At 45.6% G+C, this 24,754-nt stretch overlaps 1 protein-coding gene across 4 annotated transcripts in view; it reads left to right on the top strand.

The window, feature by feature from the left end:
• The first annotated feature begins 5,682 nt into the window (after positions 1-5,682).
• cetp (cholesteryl ester transfer protein, plasma) overlaps positions 5,683-24,754 on the top strand; it is a 46,842-nt gene continuing 27,770 nt past the window's right edge. The window contains exons 1-3 of one of the 4 annotated variants that reach the window (XM_078211025.1): positions 5,683-5,779; positions 6,947-7,103; positions 24,340-24,464. In XM_078211025.1, the coding sequence (XP_078067151.1) occupies positions 7,029-7,103; positions 24,340-24,464 (200 nt within the window). In that variant the 5' untranslated portion in view covers positions 5,683-5,779; positions 6,947-7,028. Of the gene's footprint in view, positions 5,780-6,946; positions 7,104-19,428; positions 19,796-20,932; positions 21,048-24,332; positions 24,465-24,754 lie in introns of those variants that run through there. The other 3 variants (XM_078211024.1, XM_078211027.1, XM_078211026.1) reach the window with 3 other exon arrangements.

Here is a 24,754-nt window from a genome sequence, read left to right as displayed (position 1 = left end):
GGCTCGCCCTGTTTCTTTTCCAACCATTAATTATAAGAATCAGATATTTTAATCTTGAAACCAGACTTGCTGGGTATTGGAAGGACATTTGAGATGAGGAGGGCAGGGATACCTGACAGCGCAAAGTCAACTGTAGATGGATACATGGAAAGGTGTTCAGGAGAGGGGTGCTAGGGTCTGATGCTTCAATAGGAATTGTACAAAATGGTTGTCTGAAGAGTTTAATTGAATTATTCTCTCTCTCACCCCCATCACCCTCCCCAATCTCTCTCTATCACCCCCATCTCTCTCTATCACCCCCATCTCTCTCTATCACCCCCATCTCTCTCTATCACCCCCATCTCTCTGTTGCCCCTCAAGCACCCCCCTCTCTCCCACCTTCCGTCCTTTGTGCAATTTAAACATGGAAAAGCAGCCTCGAGCCACAAATGCAACTGCCAGAAATCTCTCAATCTGTTCCTCACTTTGCCAATTGGTTGACTACTCACTTGCCGATCAGGGGAAGGCTCACTTCCTAAATTCTATCGCAGGCCAGTATAGAGGAACTATGACGCTAATAAAGACTGAACTGCTGTCTGAGTCACTTCCTCCTGTCATCAATTTATTCAGCCACGAGTTCCCACAAGTCTGGTAACGGAGTGATATGAAAATAAAGTGGGTAAATAAGAGACACGGTGCAGAGCAGCCATGGTCCACTGAAAGGTAGAACAGGCTTAGAAGGCTGAATGGCCTACTCTGAATACTGGCCTCATGGATGAGGCGCCAGTCAGCAATGAAAATGAGTAATGCGGAGTCAAAACTTACAGGGAAAGAAATGGTGGAAAAAGAAATTAAACCTTTACATTTTGGTTCCTGCTTTACATTCTGGAGATTTTTCATAAACAGCTACTGTGGGAGCTGGCAGACAGTTAATCCCACACAACCAGTCCGTTTATTCATCTGCAACCATAGCAGAAAATATGTCAGCAGTTTCCCCTCATGTGACCCAAACAAACCAGTTTTTTTGATTGCTGCCAACTGTTGTGTTTTTAAATGCTGCTTTAGGGTTGCAGCACTCAGAATGCACACTATAAGAAAATATTTATTTATAGACTCTGGAATGTGGTTTGTCTCTTCCCTGCACTGCCAGACGCTGGAAGGAGAGGTGAAGGCTTCCTGAGGTGACACAGAGACACCAAATTATATAATAATATACTGACACTTAAATGACATAATAGAAAGTTCAATTTCAGGATGGTTGCCATGTTAGCACAGACTTGGCTCATTCTCTCTCTCCTTTTCACAAGAGTTACAAATGCAGTTTTTGCCAATATCTGGTGAATGTAACTGTGTAAACTGTTTCTGACAAAGCTTTTCTCACTCTCTGACTCTACCCCATTCCATCCAATACTGTCCTACCCAATCATATCTTTACAATGGAGAACTTCTTGTGTCTGTTGCTTACATCAAGCATGCTGACATTCTCGGAAATCTTTCCCATTTGTATTGATGCAGCTTGTGGAATCCGCCCACCACAGGAATTGTAGCGGGCCAGACACGGACCACGCAAAGGTCCGTTGACCTTGGGTGGGATTTTCCAGTTTTGGGGCAAGTGCATTGTCTATTGAGAGAGGGGAGGGGGGAGTTGGGGGGCAGCTGAGGGCAGTTTGCACCAGTAAGAAAGCGGCAAACAGAGATGTAGGAGAGACTTTTGGTGTGGTGAGTGGGCCTGGGAAGATGGGCAGATTTCCTGGATGCACACCAATTTTATATCCTTTCATGGGACGTGGGTGTGGCTGGCAAGGCCAGTTTTCATTACCCATCCTTAAATGCCCTTGAACTGAGTGGCTTATTAGACTATTTTAGAAGGCAGCCATTTTAGAAGAATCAACCACGTTGCTTTGGGTCTGGAGTCACATGTAGACCAGACCAGGTAAGGATGGCAGATTTCCTTCCTTAAAACAGCATTAGTGAACCTGATGAAGTTTTTTTTTGAAATAAACAATCTTAGTTTCGTGGTTACTATTTTTATATTCCTGATTTATTAATTGAATTTAAATCCCACCAGCTGCTGTGGTGGGATTTGAACCCGTGTACCCAGAGCATTACCTGGGCCGCTCTGATGAAGGGTCATCGAGACTTGATGTTAACCCTCTCCACAGAAATTGTTGGATTTCAGTGTAAACCTGACATAAGTTCTTTTTGTACGTTTGATGTAATAACTCTTTCAGTAATCCTATATGCCCTTTACATGAAGCGAGGGTGTGATTCTTCACAATGGTCGAAGCGCAAATACAGACCTGGAGTTCCCAACATGGTGTAACTGGGAATTGTACCCAAAACTGTGCAAGGAGACTTCAGCCTCTTGACCTAAAGTTAGGCAATACCACCCTAACAGAGGTGAAAGCCTGAGTACATATTCAAACTGAGTTGAAGTGCAACGGCCAAGTGGACAGTATGCTTAAAAATAAATCAGTATGGATGTTCATTCTCAGAAACCTCATCCTATTTCAGACTGGGGTAGGATTTTACGACCTCGCTCGGGCGAGGCTCGTAAAATGCCGTCCGAGGCCAACAGAGAATTCCATTATGCGAGCCTCAATTCCGGAGCAGGTGCGGTGGTAAATTTCTGGCCATGGGCATGTCTGTGACCTATTGTTCATCCACATCCATCCCTTCGTCCAATTTGTTGTCCCTGTGTGACATCCTACCTCCCCCCCCCCCCCCCCTCCCCGCCTCTCCCCACACACACTAGCTTCTCAAAATGAACAAATACAAACCACGCGCTAGGCCTCAGCAGCGGTTGCTTGGCAACGGCCTTCATGTTGCACAGCTCAAAACTCTATAGGTGCAAAGATCTCACATTCGCACAAAGTTCAGAAAATCTCCTGTGCAATCTAGCCAAGTTTCAGGACCGGCCCCAGTACACCCAGAGCAACTCAGAAACATGACCCAATTCAACACCAGTGAGAGGTATAACAGGAAGATGCCAATGTACCCCGACTCCTTAGCTGGTTTGGTTCTTCAGAGTGAAGTACTGAAATAATGAAATCTATATGTATTTAATTGCCTGCAATGTAGGAAAAGGGTTGTCATTTTAATAGAATTTTAAATTCAATTTTATCATTTTAATATCACATCCATCACTTACCTCCCTTGAATGTGTTCATCTATTTTTGTTACTACCTGCTTGTTATGCACACTTTTAGCCTGATCACTTATTCTATATGTGAGTTTTTCCATGTAAGCCACGCTGCAATTCAGTCTTTGGGCTGCAGATATGTTTCTTGATTTGGTAAAATAATAATGGTATTCAATGTAAGCAAAAGCCTGATTCTCCACCCAATCTCATTACAATATGCCCAAAATCTAAATGGACTTCAATCAGTATAAACAGTCGGGGCTTAATGAAACAGTGAACGCACACATGAAAACAAGAGACCCACTGTCGAAACCTTTCATCTTGCGGTCATTAGGACAAATACACAAGATTACCAATTGTAGAGGGAACAACAATTGATACTGCATAAGAAAGAAAGTGCTGATCGGTAGACAAGTGGATTCTGATTGGTAGAGGCACTGCCATGGAGAATGCACCAGGGAATAGTCAACTGCCAAGCATTTGGTTAAATTCAAACAGGGCAAGTCAACTCTGATTGGTCAAGGCATTGCCATGATGAATGAACCAGGGAATGGCTGTATTCCCCCCACCCCCACCCAAGCTTTTGTTTATTCGAAAAAGGCAAAAGTCATGCTCCTTCTGTCTGCAAAGGACAGAGTCCTGTGTGTGAGTACATGTGGCTTCCAGCACGCCTGAGTGAGCTACACCACAAGCCTGACACAACAACATATTTTTGCGCATGAATGATGGTTGAACGAGTAGAAACCTTGAATTTTAAGGCTCAAAGAAGTTTGAACTCATTTAACCATTATTTATGCACACTGGACACATGTTTAAGAATCTGCAAATCAGTGACACTTTTCAATTTATAACGTGACTTGTGCTAATGCCATAATAATACATTAAATGAAAAAAAGTACAGGGTTGGTCTCTAAGTATAAATCTTACTAGAAAATGCTAAAAATATTGTAATAAAAGGCCCAAAAAATGACTGCTCCAACAGCTCTTAAAATTCTGACTGCAATGTTGAGAGCGAACCCGTCCCAGAATTCCAATCAAGCACGATTGGAAAATTCTCACATTTGAGTCAGGGGTCCTGGCTCGCTTGGTGGATGTAGATTCATTCAGCTGCAGAGTTTGATGGGCCAATATAAAAGATCGAGGAGACTTCGGCACATTATTGTCAGCAGGAAATTCACAGATGCCTAAAATTCCATGACCTTTAAAGGTCCCAAATTTGCTTGCCCCAACATTATGTGAATTATTTACTTCCAAAGTCCGGGCTGTATTGTTTTAAAACTTAACCAGACCAGGATATGAAACATTGCTGGGCCTGTCATGGTTTGAACTGACACACTGGCATCCTTTGTCGCTTTGAAAATGGCTGGATGTTCACAAGTTCAGAGCCCACCGAGATGAACTTCCAGCCACATGTTCACCCCATCACTAAGACTGTCTGTTTCCGCTGCTGTCACATTGCCTGACTTTCTGGCTCTCTCAGCTCAGCTACTGCTGAAAACCCCAACCAAATCTTTGTTACCTCTTGACTCAACAATTCCCGTGCCCACTTGGCGGGTCTCCCACATTATAACCTCCCTAAATTTGAGGCCATCCAAACTTCTGCTGCTTGTGTCCTAACTCAGACCAAGTCCCGTCCCGCTATCATCCCCTGAATGTGTGCTGACTTACATTGGGTTCCAGTATAACAACATCTTGACATTGAAATTCTCTTCCTTGTCTATGACTCCCTTCTTGGCCTTGCCTCCCTATCACTGTAATCTCCTCCAGCCCCACAACTCTCTGCAATATCTCATCGAATTCTGACCTTTTGAGCATTGCGGGTTTTAGTCACTCCATCATTGGTGGTCGTGCCCTCAGGTGCCTCGGTCCCAAGCTCTGGAATTCCCTCCCCACACCTCTCTAACGCAATTTTACTCCTTTAGGACACACCGTAAAACCTTCCTCTTTGATCAACCTTGTGGCCAACTGACCTATTATCTCTTTATCATATAGTCATAGAAAATCTACCACAAAAATGTAGGCCCATCTAGCCCATACTTGCGTGGTTTGGTGTCACATTTTGCTTCTGTGAAGTGCTTTGGGATATTCCATGATGTTAAGGGCATTGTTACATGTTGTTGTTGTAAAAGTGGCAGGTCATACAACAATTCATCAGCACACAAAGGGTGATGTGTCTGCTCCTGTGATGCCATATGTCAGTGAGAGTCAACACGTTAGCATTTAAAAAGCAGTGGAGAATTTCCTGCTGCATGGACTGACCAGAGGAGAGAGGATGCTCAGGATTGTTCACCTATAATCTGGCTGCTGTGCTGATGGTCGTGGCTTTAAGGGGAATTTGACCCACATCCTGTGAGGAGCAGGTTGTGAAACTCTCAAGTGAAACAACAAATAATACTGTGTAATAGCGAAGACTATGGATACAGTAATACTGCACCACCTGCTGGCCAATCTCTTAAAGTACAAGTGAAACAAACAGCCAACCACACTGATACAATTTCCTCACATTTATCACATCCCACCCCACCCAACCACTATCTCTCCTGAACATGTTGACTCTCACTGACATATGGCATCACAGGAGCAGACACATCACCCATTCTTCATGTGAGAACCCTGACCAGTAGCTTATTGATGTGGCGATGCCGGCGTTGGACTGGGGTAAGCACAGTAAGAAGTCTCACAAGCTTATTGGCCAGCTAGTCGATTGTGGAGGCCATTGCAACTCAATCTTTCACCTGCGGTTCACAAGGGTTGTCCAACAGAACTCTCACTCCAGCAATCAGGAGCAAGAAACCTGGCCAACTTCTATTGCCCACCTCTTTGTCCTGAGGTTAGTGAGGTCAGTCAGAACATCCTGAAGTTCTGGATCAGATCAGTTAATCCAGGATGTTTCTGATTTGTATTGTTTCATAGCTCCAAAAGCAGATAAAATCCAAGATTTGCCATGTTCAGCCATGGATCCCGGGCTCTTCATGAAGGCTGTCTATGACCAGATTAAAAGACATAAGAGTTCAGATTAAATCAGTACAAATGGTTGCAACATTCTGTAGTCTCATGGAATCATAAAATCCCTACAGTGCAGAAGGAGGCCATTCGGCCCATCGAGCCTGCACCGACAACAATCCCACCCAGGCCTTGTCCCCGTAACCCCACATATTTATCCTGCTAATCCCCCTGACACTAAGGAACAATTCAGCATGGCCAATCAACCTAACCTGCATGGGACGATGGCACACTGGTTGGCACTGCTGCCTCACAGTGCCAGGGACCCGGGTTCAATTCCGGCCTTGGGTCACTGTCTATGTGGAGTTTGCACTTTCTCCCCGTGTCTGTGTGCATTTCCTCCGGGTGTTCCGGTTTCCTCCCACAGTCCAAAGATGTGCGGGTTAGGTGGATTGGCCATGCTAAATTGACCCTAGTGTCAGGGGGATTAGCAGGGTAAATGTGTGGGGTTATGGGAATAGGGCCTGGGTGGGATTGTGATCGGTAGAGACTTGATGGGCTTAATGGCCTCCTTCTGCACTGCAGGGATTCTCTGATTCTACCTTTGGACTTGGGCCGAAACCAGAGCACCCGGAGAAAACCCCACCCAAGGCCGATCCCTGACACTGTGAGGTAGCAGGGCTAACCACTGTACCACCGTGCCACCAACAAAGCTACAGCTTGTCCAGCATGCTATTCTTGAGAGCAACATCTAGCCTATTCCTTTCTGATGACTCCTCTTCAAAGTATCCAGTATAAGTCCCAAAACAAGGGAAAGAGCCACTGCTTTCAGCAAGGTTCCCTGGGAATTTTGACTTCAATATAATTCCCTCTTTCTTATAGATCTAGAAACAACCACTGCACTTTGGAATTCTGAAGCTGTTTGCACCTCAAGGATAAAATCCTCTTCACCAGAAGTTGCAGGATGGTGTTCTCTGGCATTGTTTTCCAAGCACGTTTCCATTCTCGTCACACATTCCTGTCCAGTGCAGTCACCAAGGTTTGTCCTGCATGCATCACTCCTCAAGATTGTGCACCTTTTCTAATGCAGTATATAGAGCGCACATTCCACACATAGCAATAACCTTCATGCACCTTAGGCCAGCAGTCAGGCAAAGCAGCCTATGTTGTTAGTTATCGATAAGCCCTGACGCTTGGGTGCAATGACGGAAACACTGTTGGTTTCTGTGTCTGCAACAGATACTTCAATATTTCTTAAAGCAAAGAACAAAGAAAAGTACAGCACAGGAACAGGCCCTTGGGCCCTCCAAGTCTATGATTCTATGAACATCCAGTTATCAATCTTTGACCCCAGTCAATGTTTCACTGCAATTTTATCATGACATTGAGTACAGGACTTGGTTCAGCACTGAAAGATCACTCTGTCAGGCTCAACCTGTGCTAAAATCTGTACAGTACAACATTCTGGGTGGGTGTGAATTTGCAAAGAATTTATTTTCTGTAGTAATGTCAGGTTTCCAATCCTCAATGTGTGACAGACTCCCTGTTAACATTGACAACTCCCAGGGTCCAGTACAAATATCGACACAGTGACGGCAAAAATGGGAACACGCTTACAAACACCATGCAAAACTTGACACATTCTGGGCACGGCTTAGAAATATTGACACAACAACAACTTGTATTTTTATGCTGCCTTTAATGTAACTAAACAGCTCTGGGCATTTCACAAGAGTCTTATAAAGCACAAATTTGTCACTGAGTCATGTAAGGAGGTATAATGGCAGAAAAGGGTTAGGTGTTAAGGAGCATCTTATAGGAGGAAAGAGATGGAGAAGCGGAGAGGTGAAGGGAATTCTGGAAATTAGGGCCCAGGCAATTGAAGGCCACAAGTGGTGGAACAATTAAATTCAGTGATACTCATGCTCAATAAAGAAATAGAAGCAGCCATTCCGTTCTTCAAGGTTTTTCTGCCATTCAATTAGATCATGGAATATCTGTTCCTTAACTTAATCTACCTGCCTTGATTTTTGTAATCTTTAATACCATTTCCTAATGAAAAAAATCTATCGATCTCAGTTCTGAAAACCATTACTGATACAATATCTGTGTCATCGTAATTTATCCAACGCATTAGGCTAACAGCTTGCAGGGACAACAGGGAACAATGGTAGCTCTGAGAAAAATCTCAGAACCCAGAGACAGGTCTACCCCTCTATTTCCCACTAACCACAGGCTAGCTGTGCCCAGGAGCCTTGCTGATATACCTGGTCCTAGTATCAGTATTAAAGAGTTCTTGATTCTAATCTTCCTTTGCCAGGCGTGCCATCTTGGAGAGACATCACACCTAAGAACCCTCGATTTATCTACCCCATCCTCAAAGGAGCCCTGTCACTGATTGGCCTTTAGACAGATTAGAGTTTGAGGTCTAGCCAAGTATCACTGGATAACAAGAACTCTTGAGGAATGCCATGGTTAGCAAGCCAATTAACTATAGCATGCAATGTACGTATTTCTATGACTATACTGTCAACATCGCTACATGTACCAGTTCTACCAGTTCCAGGTAAGGATCTGAGCTGAATTTTCTTGCCTCCTTGCATCCAAAACCCAGTAGAGACAGAGACCTGGTTACACAAAAATCTATCCTCTTACCTGCCACCACAAATCTTTATTTCCTCTTTGTATTTTCTTGTATTTCCAGGGCATTGCACCCAATGTTGTGTTGCCCCCAAGGAGCCGTTAAACTCAGCTTTGTGTTTCACCCAGTTGTGAGGGTGGATGTTAATTATTGGATTATTATTATTAGCAGGATGGCAGGGTTTTCAAACAAAACCTCATCAATATGCCACAATGAGCTACACGTCCCAAATGGGTGCACCTGACCTCTCACCAATGCATTATTATTACGGAGGTAATAGTGTCGGCTTTAATAAAGTAGAGCTGAGATGACAGTGATCACTTACAGACATCTCATGTGAGTTGTATGCTTTGCCGCCACAGACTCTTAAATGAATACCTGCGACCTATGCCCATCATGCATATAGTGTAGGCATTGCCCATCTCTGCAGACAATTGGGCATGATTTTCCTGGCCTGCTGCACTGCTTGGGTAGTGCAGCGGGCCGGGAAATATCAGCGGGAGGTCTGCAACGGGATTCGTGACCGGCATCCAGCTGGTCGCGATTTTCCTGGGCCATTTTTCAAGATGCAATCAACCTTGGGCCGGGAAACTGCGAAATATTGAAATTCAAATTTGAATGTCATTAGCGAGTCTAGGACAGTATCCTCCAGACTCGCTAATGTCTCCACCTTGGCCAGTGGATGTTCCCACCAGTGGGGATTACAGCTGGTCCCCTTCAATGGGGACCAGGCATGATAGGCTTCACTGGTGGGGCCATTGACTGTCAAGGGGCACCCCCTGGGAAATTGGGAGCAGGGGATGGCGCCTCTTGGGCAGTGCCAAGGGAGTGGGGCCTTTTGGATGGTGGGGCCTTCTGGGAGTGAGGCTAGACTAGGGGCAGGTCGATGAGTGGTGGTGGGGAGGGATGGACTGCTGTGCACTCTGCATTAGAGATCGTGGGAGAGGGCAATCGGGGCTGACCGTGGGGCTGGGGGAGGGATCATTAGGGGGTGTCAGGGAAGCCGATGGGAGGCCGGCAATCGGGAGGCTGGTGATGGAGGGTGGGTGGGGCGGGGTGGGGGGGGGGGGGGGGGGGGAGGTGGCAGCTAGTGCGCATACACTAATTTCCCTACTGGGAGATTGGCACATGTGCAGTGGCCTGCTCAGTCGCTCAGGCTGATCTCTCAGGCGGGATTAGACCCCCCCCACCCACTACCAGCGTGAACCCCCCAGCGGACTCTGTGAAGCACAGAGTGCTGGAAATTCAATTAAGTACAGCCAAACACGAGGCAGGAAAATCTCCCGTTTTCCCGCCCATTAGGCTTTTATTTTTCTGGGAGGAAAATAACCCCCAACGTGTCCATAATACAATCCAATTACTGAAGCTGCGACTGGATCCAGACAGCACTCTTGGTTACTCAGAGAGGTGTACAGGACAAGCAGTGGCAAAGCAGAGACAGGCCAGAACGTCACTCAGCTCCATTTCAATACCACAACAAATATGTTTCAGTGACAGATAAAGTTCAAATCTCCTTATGACGGCTCTAACTTTGTATGATCATCAGAACAGACCTCGGGTCTTGTGAATGGTTCAGTATCTGCCTGTGAGATATTCAGTATCTGCCTGTGAATGGTTCAGTATCTGCCTGTGAGTGGTTCAGTATCTGCCTGTGAGTGTTTCAGTATCTGCCTGTGAGTGTTTCAGTATCTGCCTGTGAGTGGTTCAGTATCTGCCTGTGAGTGGTTCAGTATCTGCCTGTGAGTGGTTCAGTATCTGCCTGTGAGTGTTTCAGTATCTGCCTGTGAGTGGTTCAGTATCTGCCTGTGAGTGTTTCAGTATCTGCCTGTGAGTGGTTCAGTATCTGCCTGTGAGTGGTTCAGTGTCTGCCTGTGAGTGGTTCAGTATCTGCCTGTGAGTGGTTCAGTATCTGCCTGTGAGTGGTTCAGTATCTGCCTGTGAGTGGTTCAGTATCTGCCTGTGAGTGGTTCAGTATCTGCCTGTGCATTTTCCAGCTGAGCTGTTGCAGCCGTCCAAGAGTTTTGATTCCCTCTTGAAAATCAACAGAGCCCCAAGACAAGCCATATTTAGAAGAGTGAGAGCGAAACTTATAAAACGTTAACAGTGTCGATTCAGAAAGAATGTTCCCAATGGTGTGGGTGTCCGGAACTAGGGGTCATAGTTTGAAGATAAGGGGTAAACCTTTTAGAACTGAGGTGTGGAAAAACTTCTTCACCCGGAGGGTGGTGAATGTGTGGAATTCACTACCACAGAAAGTAGTTGAGGCCAAAACATTTTCTGATTTCAAGAAGGAATTAGATAATACTCTTGGGGCTAAAGGGATCGAGGGATTTGGGGGGAAGGGGGGGTCAGGATATTGAATTTGATGATCAGTCATGATCAAAATGAATGGCGGAGCAGGCTCGAAGGGCCGAATGGCCTACTCCTGCTTCTAGTTTCTATGTTTCTCAAATAAATAACAATATAGAAATCATAGAAACCCTACAGTGCAGAAGGAGGCAATTCGGCCCATCGAGTCTGCACCGACCACAATCCCACCCAGGCCCTACCCCCATATATTTACCCACTAATCCCTCTAACTATGCATCTCAGGGACAATTTTTAACCTGGCCAATCAACCTAACCCACACATCTTTGGACTGTGGGAGGAAACCGGAGCACCCGGAGGAAACCCACGCAGACACAAGGAGAATGTGCAAACTCCACACAGACAGTGACCCGAGCCAGGAATCGAACCTGGGACCCTGGAGCTGTGAAGCAGCAGTGCTAACCACTGTGCTATGTTACACACATAGGATTTCTCAGAAGTAAGAATACAAAAGTATATTTTCTACAAATGACACAGGCTGCAACATTAGTTACTAAACCTCACCAGTGTTGATCTTGGTTCAATACCTAGCAGTCCTGCATCAGGATCTGCATCAGGAGGTTGTGGGGTTGTGTCCAACTCCAGTGATTTGTGTATATAATCCAGCTTGATGCTTCAGTACAGTGCTGAGGGAGTGCTGCAATGTTGGAGACACTGGCCGATATTTTACCAGCCCACCCGCCATGGGAATCGGAGCGGGCGAGGGGCGGAGCATGGGAAGTCCATTGACTTTGGCGGCATTTCATGGTTTCGGGACGAGCGAGGCCATAAAATCCCGCCCACTGTCTTTCAGAATGATATTTAAACTAATGCCCAAAGAAAAGCAGGAACATTTTTCCCAGTGTCCTGGCTGACTATGATCCCTCAACCAACAGATTATCAAGTCATTAATCTCACTGCTGTTTGTGGGAGCTTGCTGTGCACAAATTGTCTGCTGCATTTTCTACATTACAGGACTGACTATATTATAAATTGACTATAAAGCACTTTGTGATGTCCTGACTTTGTGAAAGGTGCTATATAAATTCAGGATCTTTTCCTATTCATTTGTGTGCGGCAAAGCCCAACATAAAATGACTGTTGTTTGTTGAAAGCTAAATTTGATTATTTTACACTCCATTGCTTTATTTCCTTATGTATTTTAACCATTAACATATACTTCAACTATTCAGACTTGTGACCTTACAGTCATGCAATTACATGCAATATTTTGGCCGTTATTATTCATCCTTGTGTTAGGATGCACAAGTAGTTTTTGAATTATGCTAGAAACATTTCCAATCATGTTGAAATGGTGCATGTTGTGCAAATAACAGCTACACTGCATCTGCTAGCGAATGGTCTCACTGTGTTCCAATTCAAGGGTCGTTATTATGTTAACTCCATTCACTGAATGTTTGAATTGATTCAAAAGGTGGCCTTGGGCAACAAGTTTCCATTTTGGTGCAGTGGTGGAGCAATAGGATGGTCAATATCAAACATGTCATCACAAGGAGAGAGGATCAATTGCAGGAAGAGTGAACCCATCCCTTTCCCATGAACTTCCCATTAGCTGGCCTGATAATGGAGACCAGCATGGCATCTGCTCAGCGAACATCTTCATTTGTCCTGGTTCCAATATCGAGTCAAACCAGTCAGTGTTGTTTAATGGTTTTGCCTCAGAATAGGGCGAGTACTAAATCCCTGTTTTGTTGGCAAAGTAACAGTGGTCACTATGGACACGCTGTTTTGTTTGGGGTAACAGGCCACAGAGGGCTGGGGAAAAGCTTTGCCTTTAGTTTCTGTTTCGGAACTCAGAAAGGTGTGGATCTTGCAACCTCAATTCCAACACAACTCTGAGATAGATGTCTGAAGCACAAATCTCCAACATCCTTTGGTCAGCTAGGAACACAGATGTTTCAGGTGATGGGTTCAGATGCAATAATGACTTTACGCTGAAAGGGATCAGACACAGATACTAACAACACATTATCATGAACTGATTGATATTTCCACAGGAAACCTCTCTTTGTCCCACTTTGGGATTTGATCAAACCAAATAATAAGAATGAATGTCAAAATTAACAATCTTTCCCAAATTTCCGAACACTTATCAGGAAAGGCTGAACAGGCTGGGTCTCTCTTATCTGTGAGGTGACTTGATCAAGAAATCTAAGATTGTGAAAGCATTATCTAAGGTGGTCATGCAGAAGGTGTTTGCATTGAAGCAGGGGAGACCAAAACTCAGAGCCATAAATATACGTTGGGCACTAATAAACCCAAAAAGAAATTCAGGAGAGGATCCTTTATCCAGAGATTGCTTACACTCGGGAATGGGCTGGTCGATGTATTTAAGGGGAGGCTGGATAAAAAGAGTAAGGCATAGAAGGATGTGCTGATAGATGTTAGATGAAGAAGGTTGGGAACAGACTTATAAAACAGCTGAGCCAAATGGTCTATTTCTGTAATGTGGACATTATTGCTGGGTTCCTGACACCCCATCTGAAAGGTTGGGGGTGGGTGTTAAGCTCGGCCTCACTCTGGAAAGTTGCCACACAGCCAGTTAACACTGTCTGAAGTGTTAATTTGCTGGAGGTAGGCCTTCTGCCCCCATCTGGGGTCAACCAGATGATTGGAAGCTGTGTAGTCCCCCCAGCACCACTGAGAGTGGTGGCCCATGCTGGGTCCATCCAGTTCCGAAAATTGTGGAGCCTGGGACCAGGTGCAAAGTAACTATTGGGTGGGGGGAATTGAATGGAATCACGAGGCTTACAGGCCCTTATGAAGTGGGTGAGGGAGGGAGCTCCAGATATTGGGGGGAGGGGGGTGGTGACCTGAGATTGGCAGGCAGTAAAGGGGAAAGAATGACCTTAGGCATCTTCCGATGGGCCCAAGGAGCATGTTATAGAGATCCCCAATTTCTTGCTCGCTACCTGTCTGTAAGGGAAAGCTGGCAGGCTTCACAGATGGTATGGTCTTCCCTTGCTGCAGGTAAAACACTGTGGTGCCAGGATTACCTTGCCATTAATTGGCCTCAATTGGCGAGCGGACTGTTTGATGGCTCCTTGCCCCATGAATAACTGCAGAGAGGGCAGGAGTGGGTGGGTAGTGGGTGGGTATGGCACTGGCTGGATTTCATGTGCCACTTGCCTTTAAACCTGCTGGTGAGAGCGTGTGAAATCTATGTTGAAAACGGTGAGATGGCAAATCTCTATTCCAATTCTCTTTCTCTTCCTGCGTCCCAAATCTATATGATTATTTTAAAATTAAGGTACTTATGCTGTGCTGTGTGGGTTTGAATTATTTCTCAATTTTTCCAACATTTTCCAACATCGAAAACCAAGAATAATAAAAGCTCTTCCGAGCCTGTGATTTTGGAATGTTAAACCATGTCAATAACATGAAGGTCTGGACACAACCTTGGCACCAACTCCAGAACATGTGTGGATGTGGTACTCTGCTGGTACTGGCTTCAATTTTTAAAGCATTCAAAGCAACTTTGTGACCCCAGAAACTCAAAGCTGGATGCTTTTGGGCAAATATTATTTCCAGAGATATAACGTGATTTCAAAAGAACTTCATTCACTACAGTTCTAATTCAAGGCCAGTTATCATATTTCCCTGAATGAACTTTGGCACTGATTCAAACATTGGTATTCAACAACAAGATTCAGTTTGAGGGCTAAACAGTGGAGTGGGTGGTAAGATGATGATTGGCCAATCTCAATCATCTCATCTTACAGGGTGGGTGGCTAAATTCATTGGCTCTTCCTATTGGCTAGCCTCAGGTCAGCTGTGTGGTGGGAAAGGTTTTTGAGTCCAGAAAGGTTGAGCACATAGAGTCAAAGAATCAGGTAAACACAATTATCCAATTGGGCAGCATGGTGGCATAGTGCTTAGCACTGCAGTCTCACAGTGACAGGGACCTGGGTTCAATTCCGGCCTTGGGCAACTGTCTATGTGGAGTTTGCATGTTCTCCCGTGTCTGTGGGGGTTTCCTCTGGGTGCCCCGGTTTCCTCCCGCACTCCAAAGATATGCAGGTTAGATGGATTGGCCATGCTGAATTTCCCCTTAGTGTCCCAAGGTGTGTAGGTTAGGGGGATTATCATAGAATCCCTACAGTACAAAAGGAGGCCATCTGGCCCATCGAATCTGTGCCGACCACAATCCCACCCAAGCCCTATTCCCATAACCCCACACATTTACCCTCCAATCCTCCTGACACTAGGGTCAATTTAGCACGGCCAATCAACCTAACCCGCACATCTTTGGATTGTGGGAAGAAACCGGAGCACCCGGAGAAAACTCACGCAGACACGGGAAGAAAGTGCAAACTCCACACAGACTAGCCATGGTAAATGTGTGGAGTTACGGGGATAGGGCAGGGTAGAGAGCCTGGGTAAAATACTCTGTCAGAATGTCGGTGCAGACTCGGTGGGCCGAATGGCCTCCTTCTGCATGGTAGGGATTCTATGATTCTATGAACTGATTCCATCAATGTAGTTAGTTTAGAGGTCCCTGTTGTTTATGTTTGCAACACATGTTTAAAGGAAGTATATATTGTGTTGTACAGCTGCCACAGTGCACCAGGGTATATGTAATTCTGATTTCCATATCCCCTGCCAATGGGGAATAGTTAAGAACCTTTTTGTTCTGTGGGGTGAGTTTTTTTTATTCATTCGTGGGACATGGGCGTCGCTGGCTGGCCAACATTTATTGCCCTTGAGAAGGTGGTGGTGAGCTGCCTTCTTGAATCGCTGCAGCCCACGTGCTGTGGGTTGACCCACAATGCCGTTAGGAAGGGAATTCCAGGATTTTGACCCAGCGACAGTGAAGGAACGGCGATATATTTTCAAGTCAGGATGGTGAGTGGCTTGGAGGGGAACTTGCAGGTGGTGGTGTTCCCATGTATCTGCTGCCCTTGTCCTTCTAGATGGAAGAGGTTGTGGGTTTGGAAGGTGCTGTCTAAGGATCTTTGGTGAATTGCTGCAGTGGATCTTGTAGATAGTACACACTGCTGATATGGAGCATCGGTGGTGGATTTGTAGATGTGGTGCCAATCAAACAGGCTGCTTTGTCCTGGATGCTGTCAAGCTTCTTGAGTGTTGTTGGAGCTGCACCCATTCAGGCAAGTGGGGAGGATTCCATCACACTCCTGACATGTGTGTTGTAGATGGTGGATAGGATTTGGGGAGTCAGGAGGTGAGTTACTCGCCACAGTATTCCTAGCCTCTGACCTGCTCTTGTAGCCACTGTGTTTATGTGTTGAGTCCAGTTGAGTTTCTGGTCATTGGTAACCTGAAGGATGTTGACAGTGGGGGATTCAGTGATGGTAACACCATTGAATGTTAAAGAGCGGTGCTTATTGGTGATGGTCATTGCCTGGCATTTGTGTGGCGCGAATGTTATTTGCCACTTGTCAGCCCAAGCCTGGATATTGTTCAGATCTTGTTGCATTTGAACATGGACTGCTTCAGTATCTGAGGAGTCACGAATGGTTCTGAACATTGTGCAATCATCGGCGAACATCCCCACTCCTGAACTTATGATGGAGGGAAGGCTTTGATGAAGGAGCTGAATATTGTTGGGCCTAGGACACTCCCCTGAGGAACTCCTGCAGAGATGTTGTGGAGCTGAGATGACTGACCCTTCACAATCACAACCATCTTCATATGTACCAGATATGACTCCAGCCAGCAGAGAGTTTGCCCCCTGATACCCATTGATTCCAGTTTCACTAGGGCTCCTTGGTGCCACACCCAGTCGAATGCAGCCTTAATATCAATGACTGTCACTCTCACTTTACCTCTGGAATTCAGCTCTTTTGTCCATGTTGAACCAAGGCTGTAATGAGGTCAAGAGCTGAGTGACCCTGGCGAAACCCAAACTGGGTGTCACTGAACAGGTTATTGCTGAGCAGGTGCTGCTTAATAGCACTGTTAATGACCCCGTTCCATCACTTTACTGATGATCGAGAGTAGACTGATTGGGAGGTAATTGGCTGGGTTGGATTTGTCCTGCTTTTTGTGTACAGGGCATACCTGGACAATTTTCCACATTGTTGGGTAGATGCCAGTGTCGTAACTGTACTGGAAGAGATTGAGTAGGGGAGCGGCAAGTTCTGGAGCACACGTTTTCAGTACTGTTGCCGGAATGTTATCAGGACCCATTGCCTTTGCAGTATCCAGTGCCTCCAACCGTTTCTTGATATCACGTGGAGTGAATCGAATTGGCTGGAGACTGACATCTGAGATGCTGGGGGCCATTGAGGAGGCCGGGATGGATCATCCACTCGGCACTTCTGGCTGAAGATTGCTGCGAATGCTTCAACCTTATCTTTTGCATTGAGGTGCTGGGCTCCTCCGTCATTGAGGATGGGGATATCTGTGGAGCCTCCTCCTCCAGTGAGTAGTTTAATTGTCCACCACCATTCTCGACTGGATGTGGCAGGACTGCAGAGCTTAGATCTGATCTGTTGGTTGTGGGATCGCTTATCGCTGTCTATCACTTGCTGTTTATGCCATTTGACATGCAAGTAGTCCTGTTTGGTAGCTTCACCATGTTGACATCTCATTTTTAGGTATGCTTGGTGCTGCTCCTTGCATGCCCTCCTGCACTCTCCATTGAACCAGGGTTGATCCCTTGGCTTGATGGTAATGGTTGAGTGGGGGATATGCTGGGCCATGAGGTTGCAGATTGTGCTGGAGTACAGTTCCGCTGCTGTTGATGGCCCACAACGCCTCATGGATGCCCAGTCTTGAGTTGCCAGATCGGTTCAAAGTCTGTCCCATTTAGCACGGTGATAATGCCACACAACACGATGGAGGTTATTCTCAATGTGAAGGCGGGACTTCATCTCCACAAGGACTGTGTGGTGGTCACACTTACCGATACTGTCATGGACAGATGCATCTGCAGCCAGCAGATTGGTAAGGATTAGGTCAAGTAGGTTATTTCCTCCTGTTGGTTCCTTCACCACCTGCTGCAGACCCAGTCTAGCAGTTATGTCCTTTCAGACCCGACCAGCTCTATCAGTAGTGCTGCTCCTGAGCCACTTTTGATGGTGGACTTTGAAATCCCCCATCCAGAGTACATTTTGCGCCCTTGCCACCCTGCGTGCTTCTTCCAAATGTTGTTCAACATGGAGGAATACCGATTCACCAGCCGAAGGAGGACAGTACGTGGTAACCAGTAAGAGGTTTCCTTGCCCATGTTTAACCTGAAGCCATGAGACTTCATGGGGTCCAGAGTCGATGTTAAGGACTCCCAGGACAACTCCCTCCCGACTGTATACCACTGTGCCGCCACCTCTGCTTGGTCTGTCCTGCCGGTGGGACAGGACATACCCAGGGATGGTAATGGTGGTGCTTGGAGTGTTATGTGTAAGGTATGATTCTGTGAGAATGACTATGTCGGACTGTTGCTTGACTAGTCTGTGAGACAGCTCTCCCAACTTTGGCACTCGCCCCCAGATGTTAGTAAGGAGGACTTTGCAGGGTCGACAGGGCTGTTTGTTTTGCCGTTGTCTTTTCTGGTGCCTAGGTTGATGTCAGGTGGCCTGTCCAGTTACATTTCTTTGTTGAGACTTTGAAGCAATTGTTACAACTGAGTGGCTTGCTAGGCCATTTCAGAGGACAGTTAAGAGTCAACCACATTGCTGTGGGTCTGGAGTCACATGTAGGCCAGACCAGGTAAAGACGACAGATTTCCTTCCCTGGAGGACATTAGTGAACCTAATGTGAGGAAATTGAAATCTTTCCCTTCATCGAAACAGAAGAACAAAAATTTCCCGGGAATATTTGACGACCCCAGCTATTGTTTAGACAAAGTCTGGATGACTGAAGGCATCCTTAGAACCTTTTGGCCTGTTTAGTAAGCAGTCCATCAGCCAGAGTATGACAGCATAGACATGGCAAACAAGCCAAGGAATCAGTCTGAAGAGGTTGATGCTGATGGCTGCTTCCATTGGGATCCCAATGGAAGCTGTATTGTACACTCTAGCACACCCTCTGCTCTGAACTCATGTTGCTTTGGTGAAAACTGCAGTGGTCTTTGCCTAGTGCAGCAGCAAACATACATTTAAAGGGGCAAACAGATCCACTACATAACAACAGGAGCCATGCTCCTGATCACTAGAGTCAGCTTTAAGAGCAGGATGGTGAAAGGAGTCTCAACCAGTTTAAACAGAGGATTAAAAATACCCAGTCACCGTGCGAGAGGAGTTACCTACCTTGATCCTTCTGGGGGCTTTCATGGGACTCCTGATCTGATCAACTCATGTGGGATATGTCACCTGATCTTGCAACATCGTTTTAAAATGTATTTATAACTTTGAGCCTGAGCCTCAGAGTTAATCTAACGCGCACTGTTGCGTAAGTTTATTGAGTGAAAGATCAAAAGGTTATTTTCTAAAAAAACATGAGGATATGCACTGTATGCATTGCAGGAAATGCCTCATTGTCTTTGCAGGAGGGGGTTGCAGTGTGACTGAGTATTCCGAGTACAACTCAGCTCTGTGCCACATGTAACAGAGGCTGCTAACACCCAGAACCGCAGCACTCCGCGAGCGGTCCAAAGCTCTAACACTGTCAGATTCAGATGGCAACATGTTCCTGAGACAGCTGACTGCACTGTTTGTATTCCTGGCTGCAGCCTCACTCTCCTGCGACCCTGAGTCTTCAGCTCCAGCCACACACCGCACGGGGATTGTCTGCAGATTCACCAAGGAAGCGGGTTTAGTCTGTAAGTTCCTTCAGGAAAGAACAAAGACCCTCCCCGCGATATGACACCACATGAATGTTTCCAGTGGACCGTGTGTCACGGGTGCTCAGACGTTGCAAAAAGTCTGACAGTTTTGCGGATTAAGATTGCGGTGTTTTCTATCAATGAGAGCCAGTTGTGGGAACAGTTGTGTGCAAGTTAGTGCGGAACTCAGTGCCTTGTTCTGAATGTGACTGGAGTCTGCTCACTTTCTCCCAGTCGGTGCATGAAAACCCATGTCCTCCTGTACCGTAGGAACATGAATTGTACCATTATACCTAGAATGTGCACAAAGGATTCTTTACTACTTAATGCCAGCTAATTTGCTTTTCAACACATAACGTGCATTTTGAAAACATAGAAACTAGAAACAGCAGTAGGCCATTCGGCCCTTCGAACCTGCTGTGCTATTCATTTTGATCATGGCTGATCATCAAATTCAATGTCCCAACTTCCCCTTCCCTCCCAAATCTCTTGATCCCTTTAGCCCCACTATCTAATTTCTTCTTGAAATCAGACAATGTTTTGGCCTCAACTACTTACTGTGGTATTGGATTCCACACATTCACCAGCCTCTGGGTGAAGAAATTTCTCCTCACCTCAGTTCTAAAAGATCTTCAAGTTTTGACCCCTAGTTCTGGACTCCACTACATGGCTTTTAAATGTACAGTATAATATCCAGAGGAACACAAGCTTTTATTTACCACCTCCTTTGTACTGGAGGTTTTGCTGTAAGAAGTGTTTCCCTTGTATCTTCACACCCATACTGTTTCTTTAACCCATTTGGGGGTAAGTGGTGGAAGGATTTCCAAGCTGATTATCAGCCCATTGAACTACATTGAACACTCCTTCTGTGGGCAAGACAAGTCCTGGTGTTGGACTCGAACTCAGAGCTTCTGGTCCAAAGGTAGGGGCACTACCGATGTGCCACCAGGCCTCCTTGTAATGTCACAGCTCTCTGAGATAACCATTGCAAACAGCCATAATAACTGAGTGGGTTTAGTTTGACTGCCCCCCCAGAGGTCAGGTTGGCAAGATGTTGATTGGTGAGTGTACTGTGTGAACTGGGGGAATATTCAGAGCAATTATAATGACGTTTTAAAATTCCTTGCCTTCCAGTCAACCAGGAAACCAGTGATGTTATCCAGGCGGCATTTCGTCATGCTTCATTCCCGAATATTGAAGGGGAGCAATCCATTCTGTTTCTCGGCACTGTGTCATATATTTTTAGAAAGTAAGCTGCTAGAAGTGCCTTTAAACTCTGTCTATGCATTTGTCTGTATGTATCTGAAGTGTGGACTGAATTTGGCAGCTACACATTTTGATGGATCGTTTCATGTTTTACCCCAGTCAGAGCCTCCTAAACCACTCCTGCTCCTGACTTGTATGTTCGTATGCACAAAATTCAACAACTCTAAACACCACGATATCTTGAAATCCATCAGAGTATCCGGTGAATCGAGATGTTCTTCTACTTTCAGAGGAGCAAAAATGCAGAGTAACCCATCTGACGAATCCATCTCCAATCTCTTCTCTCCACAGATGCTGCTGAGTATTTCCAGTATTTTCTGTTTTCATCCCAACCTGTGCAACTTCTATCCAGACGGATCATCGCACCATCCGGTGACCCCTACCTTCAGGCTAGGGAAAACTGTACAGTCCCTCCTGAGGGTGAATGAAGAGTTGGGGAAATTACACTATGTTGTTTTACAGCCAGTTTTACATCTCTCTCGCCTCATTCACTCTTTCATCACTCTTTTAAAGGCGTCCGTTCACTTCAGCTCTCGGGATTTTTAATTTCTCCTCCTACAGTTTGGATTTCTCTCTGCACTCTTTTGTACTCTCTGTAAAGAGCAACTGCCCAGCAACCATCAGTTTGAGCTGCTCCACCTCAGAACAGATGTCACAATGAATGTGTAAAGTGACTGAGACTGTGAATAGGGATATGGAATCATAGAATCCTACAGTGCAGAAGGAGGCTATTCGGCCCATCCGACCACAATCCCACCCAGGCCCTCTCCCCATAACCCCATGCATTTACCCTAGCTAGTCCCCCTGACACTAAGGGGGAATTTAGCATGGCCAATTCATCTAACCCGCACATCTTTGGACTGTGGGAGAAAACCGGAGCACCTGGAGGAAAGACATGGGATGAACGTGCAAACTCCACACAGACAGTGACCCAAGCCAGGAATCGAACCCAGGTCCCTGGCGCTGTGAGGCAGCAGTGCTAACCACTGTGCCTCCGTTTTAAATTTTTAAATTTATTTTTTCTTATTTGAATCATAGGATACCTACAGTGCAGAAAGAGGCCATTCGGCTCACCGAGCCTGCACCAACAACAATCCCACTCAGACTGGAAGTAGTTTAGGATATTGGCTGAACAATCCTCACTTCTCCAATAGATGGACAAATACCATGTCGTGATATCAACTATTAAAGACCAAAGTAACATCATATTTTTATTAGCAATGTCCTTGACACTCAATGGCATCACCATCCCTGAATCTCCCACCAACAAAATTCTGGGGCATTACAATTGACCAGAATCTTAACTGGGCCAACCATATAAATACAGTGGCTATAAGAGCAGGTCAGAGGCTAGGAATTCTGCAGCGAGCAACTCACCTTCTGACTCCCCTAAGCCTGTCCACCATCTACAAGGCACTAACCAGGAATGTGATGGAATACTCTCCACTTGTCTGACTGAGTGCTGCACCAACAACCTCAAGAGGCTTGTCACCATCCAGGACAAAATGGCCTGTTTGATCGGCACCTTGTCCATCACCCTAAACATGCACTCCCTCCACCACCAATGCACTGTGGCAGCAGTGTGTACTATCTACAAAATGTGCTGTAACAATTTGCCAAGCCTCCTTCGACAGCACCTTCCAAACCCACAATCTCTAGCACTGAGAAGGCAAGGGCAACATGAGAACACCACTACCTGAAAGTTCCCCTCCAAGCCACACACCATCCTGATTTGGAAACATATTACCGTTACTTCTCTGTCACGGGGTCGAAATCCTGGAACTCTCAGCTCAACAGCACAGTTGGTGTACCTACACCACATGGACTGCCACAGTTCAAGAAGGCAGCTCACCATCACCTTCTCAAGGGCAATTAGGGATGGACAACAAATACGGGTCTAGCCAGCGATGGCCACATCCAGTTAAAGAATAAAGAAAACATCCATTGAAAGAGAAGCAAAAGACATTGGCAGATAAACATTACAGGTGCAGGAAGAGAAAAGCATGGAACAAAATATTCTATTAACCATACATTGATTTTAAAATTCTTTATCATATCTGCAAGCCATTTTCAGACCCATTCATGTCCTCAGGATGCTCTAAAGCACCATAGTACGGACATAGTTGTTTTGTAGCTGATTTGTGTACAGCAAGGTCCAACAAACAACAATGAGATGAATGACCAATTCATCTGATTTTTGTTGGGTAGGTGAACACCACTGCTCTTCGGATAGTCCCCTGAAACGTTTCTAATCCACTGAGCGGGCAGACGGGTTTAATATTCCATCCAACGTGGCTGTGTCTTCACTATGTACCCTTGTTTAAATCAGGCAGAATGCACAAAGCACTTTCCATTTCCATTCTAGCCACTGAAAACATGCTAAGTACCAGGTATTTTGAGCAGAAGTAGGTGCTTACTCATTAGTTTGCACCTTATCAAGGTGCCATTATCTCATAAAAGTAATAGCCTTTAGTTGTTGTTAGGTCACTACTTGCATTGCTGAGCATTGTCCACAGTAATAAAAACATCGCCTAATTACATTAGAAGCATGAGCACCATATCCTTATACCTGAACTTCACTCAATTATATTTCTCTGTTCTGCATGTACGTACCCACGAAACATTCTAAAGTATTCTGAGAGACAAGATCTACAGGCATTTAGAGAGGCAACATTAGGGACAGTCAGCATGACTTTGTGAGTGTCTCACAAATTAGACAGCACCTTCCAAACCCACAACCACTTCCATCTAGAAGGACAAGGGCAGCAGATACACCACCACCTGCAAGTTCCCCTCCAAGCCATTCACCACCCTGTCTTGGAAATATATCGCCGTTCCTTCACAGTCGCTGGGTCAAAATCCTGGAATTCCCTCCCTAACGCCATTGTGGGTCAACCCACAGCAAGTGGACTGCAGCGATTTAAGAAGGCAGCTCACCACCACCTTCTCACGGGCAACTAGGGATGGGCAATAAATGCTGGCCAGCCAGTGATGCCCATGTTCCACAAATGAATAAAATAAGTTGGTTTTCTAAACACTTCAATGCACGCCAAGCTTTGACTGCATTGGAGTGACCATCATTGGAGATTGCACTTGTTCTGAAAGGGCCACATGAGGCTGAAGGATGAATTGTGCATGGACGCAAATTGCTAAAGTGGAAATAAATCTCTGCCTGTTCTCTAAAAAAGGCCGGAGAAGCTTATATATAAACCAGTTAAATCAGTTCAACCAAAGCAGTTTACAAAAGCATATTTCTCTGTTTTATGAGTTTGCAGATAAACAATATGTCTGTGGAAAAGAGCGATGTCGATCTCAATGATGAGAAAGGAATTCTAATCTCTATCAAAAATGTAGCTGCTGTCTTCAGGGGAACCATGAACTATGCTTACTCCAACTGGCTGCAAGTATTCAATTTTAACTAAACAACATTTGTGTTTGGATTTAGACAAGAACAGATATACAAATTGGTGCAGAATAGTTGGGTTTTGTTGATGTGAATCATTTCCACTTTGCCCCTTCCCTGATCCCTGCCCCACCCCCAGCGATGAGGCCCAGAGTGAGCAGATGAGTCATTCTGCATTCACAAACCCACTGTCATCATCAGTTACAGGAGGAAATGAGAGAAGTTTCACAATGTGAGCGATCTGAGAACATGTCTTCCCTCTTGATCAGGATGGGCAATAAATGCCG

The sequence above is a fragment of the Mustelus asterias genome, chromosome 4 (assembly GCF_964213995.1).
Source record: "Mustelus asterias chromosome 4, sMusAst1.hap1.1, whole genome shotgun sequence".
Taxonomy (NCBI): domain Eukaryota; kingdom Metazoa; phylum Chordata; class Chondrichthyes; order Carcharhiniformes; family Triakidae; genus Mustelus; species Mustelus asterias.
The sequence above is the reverse complement of the archived record's forward strand: the minus strand, read 5'-3'. Positions and strand labels throughout refer to the sequence as shown.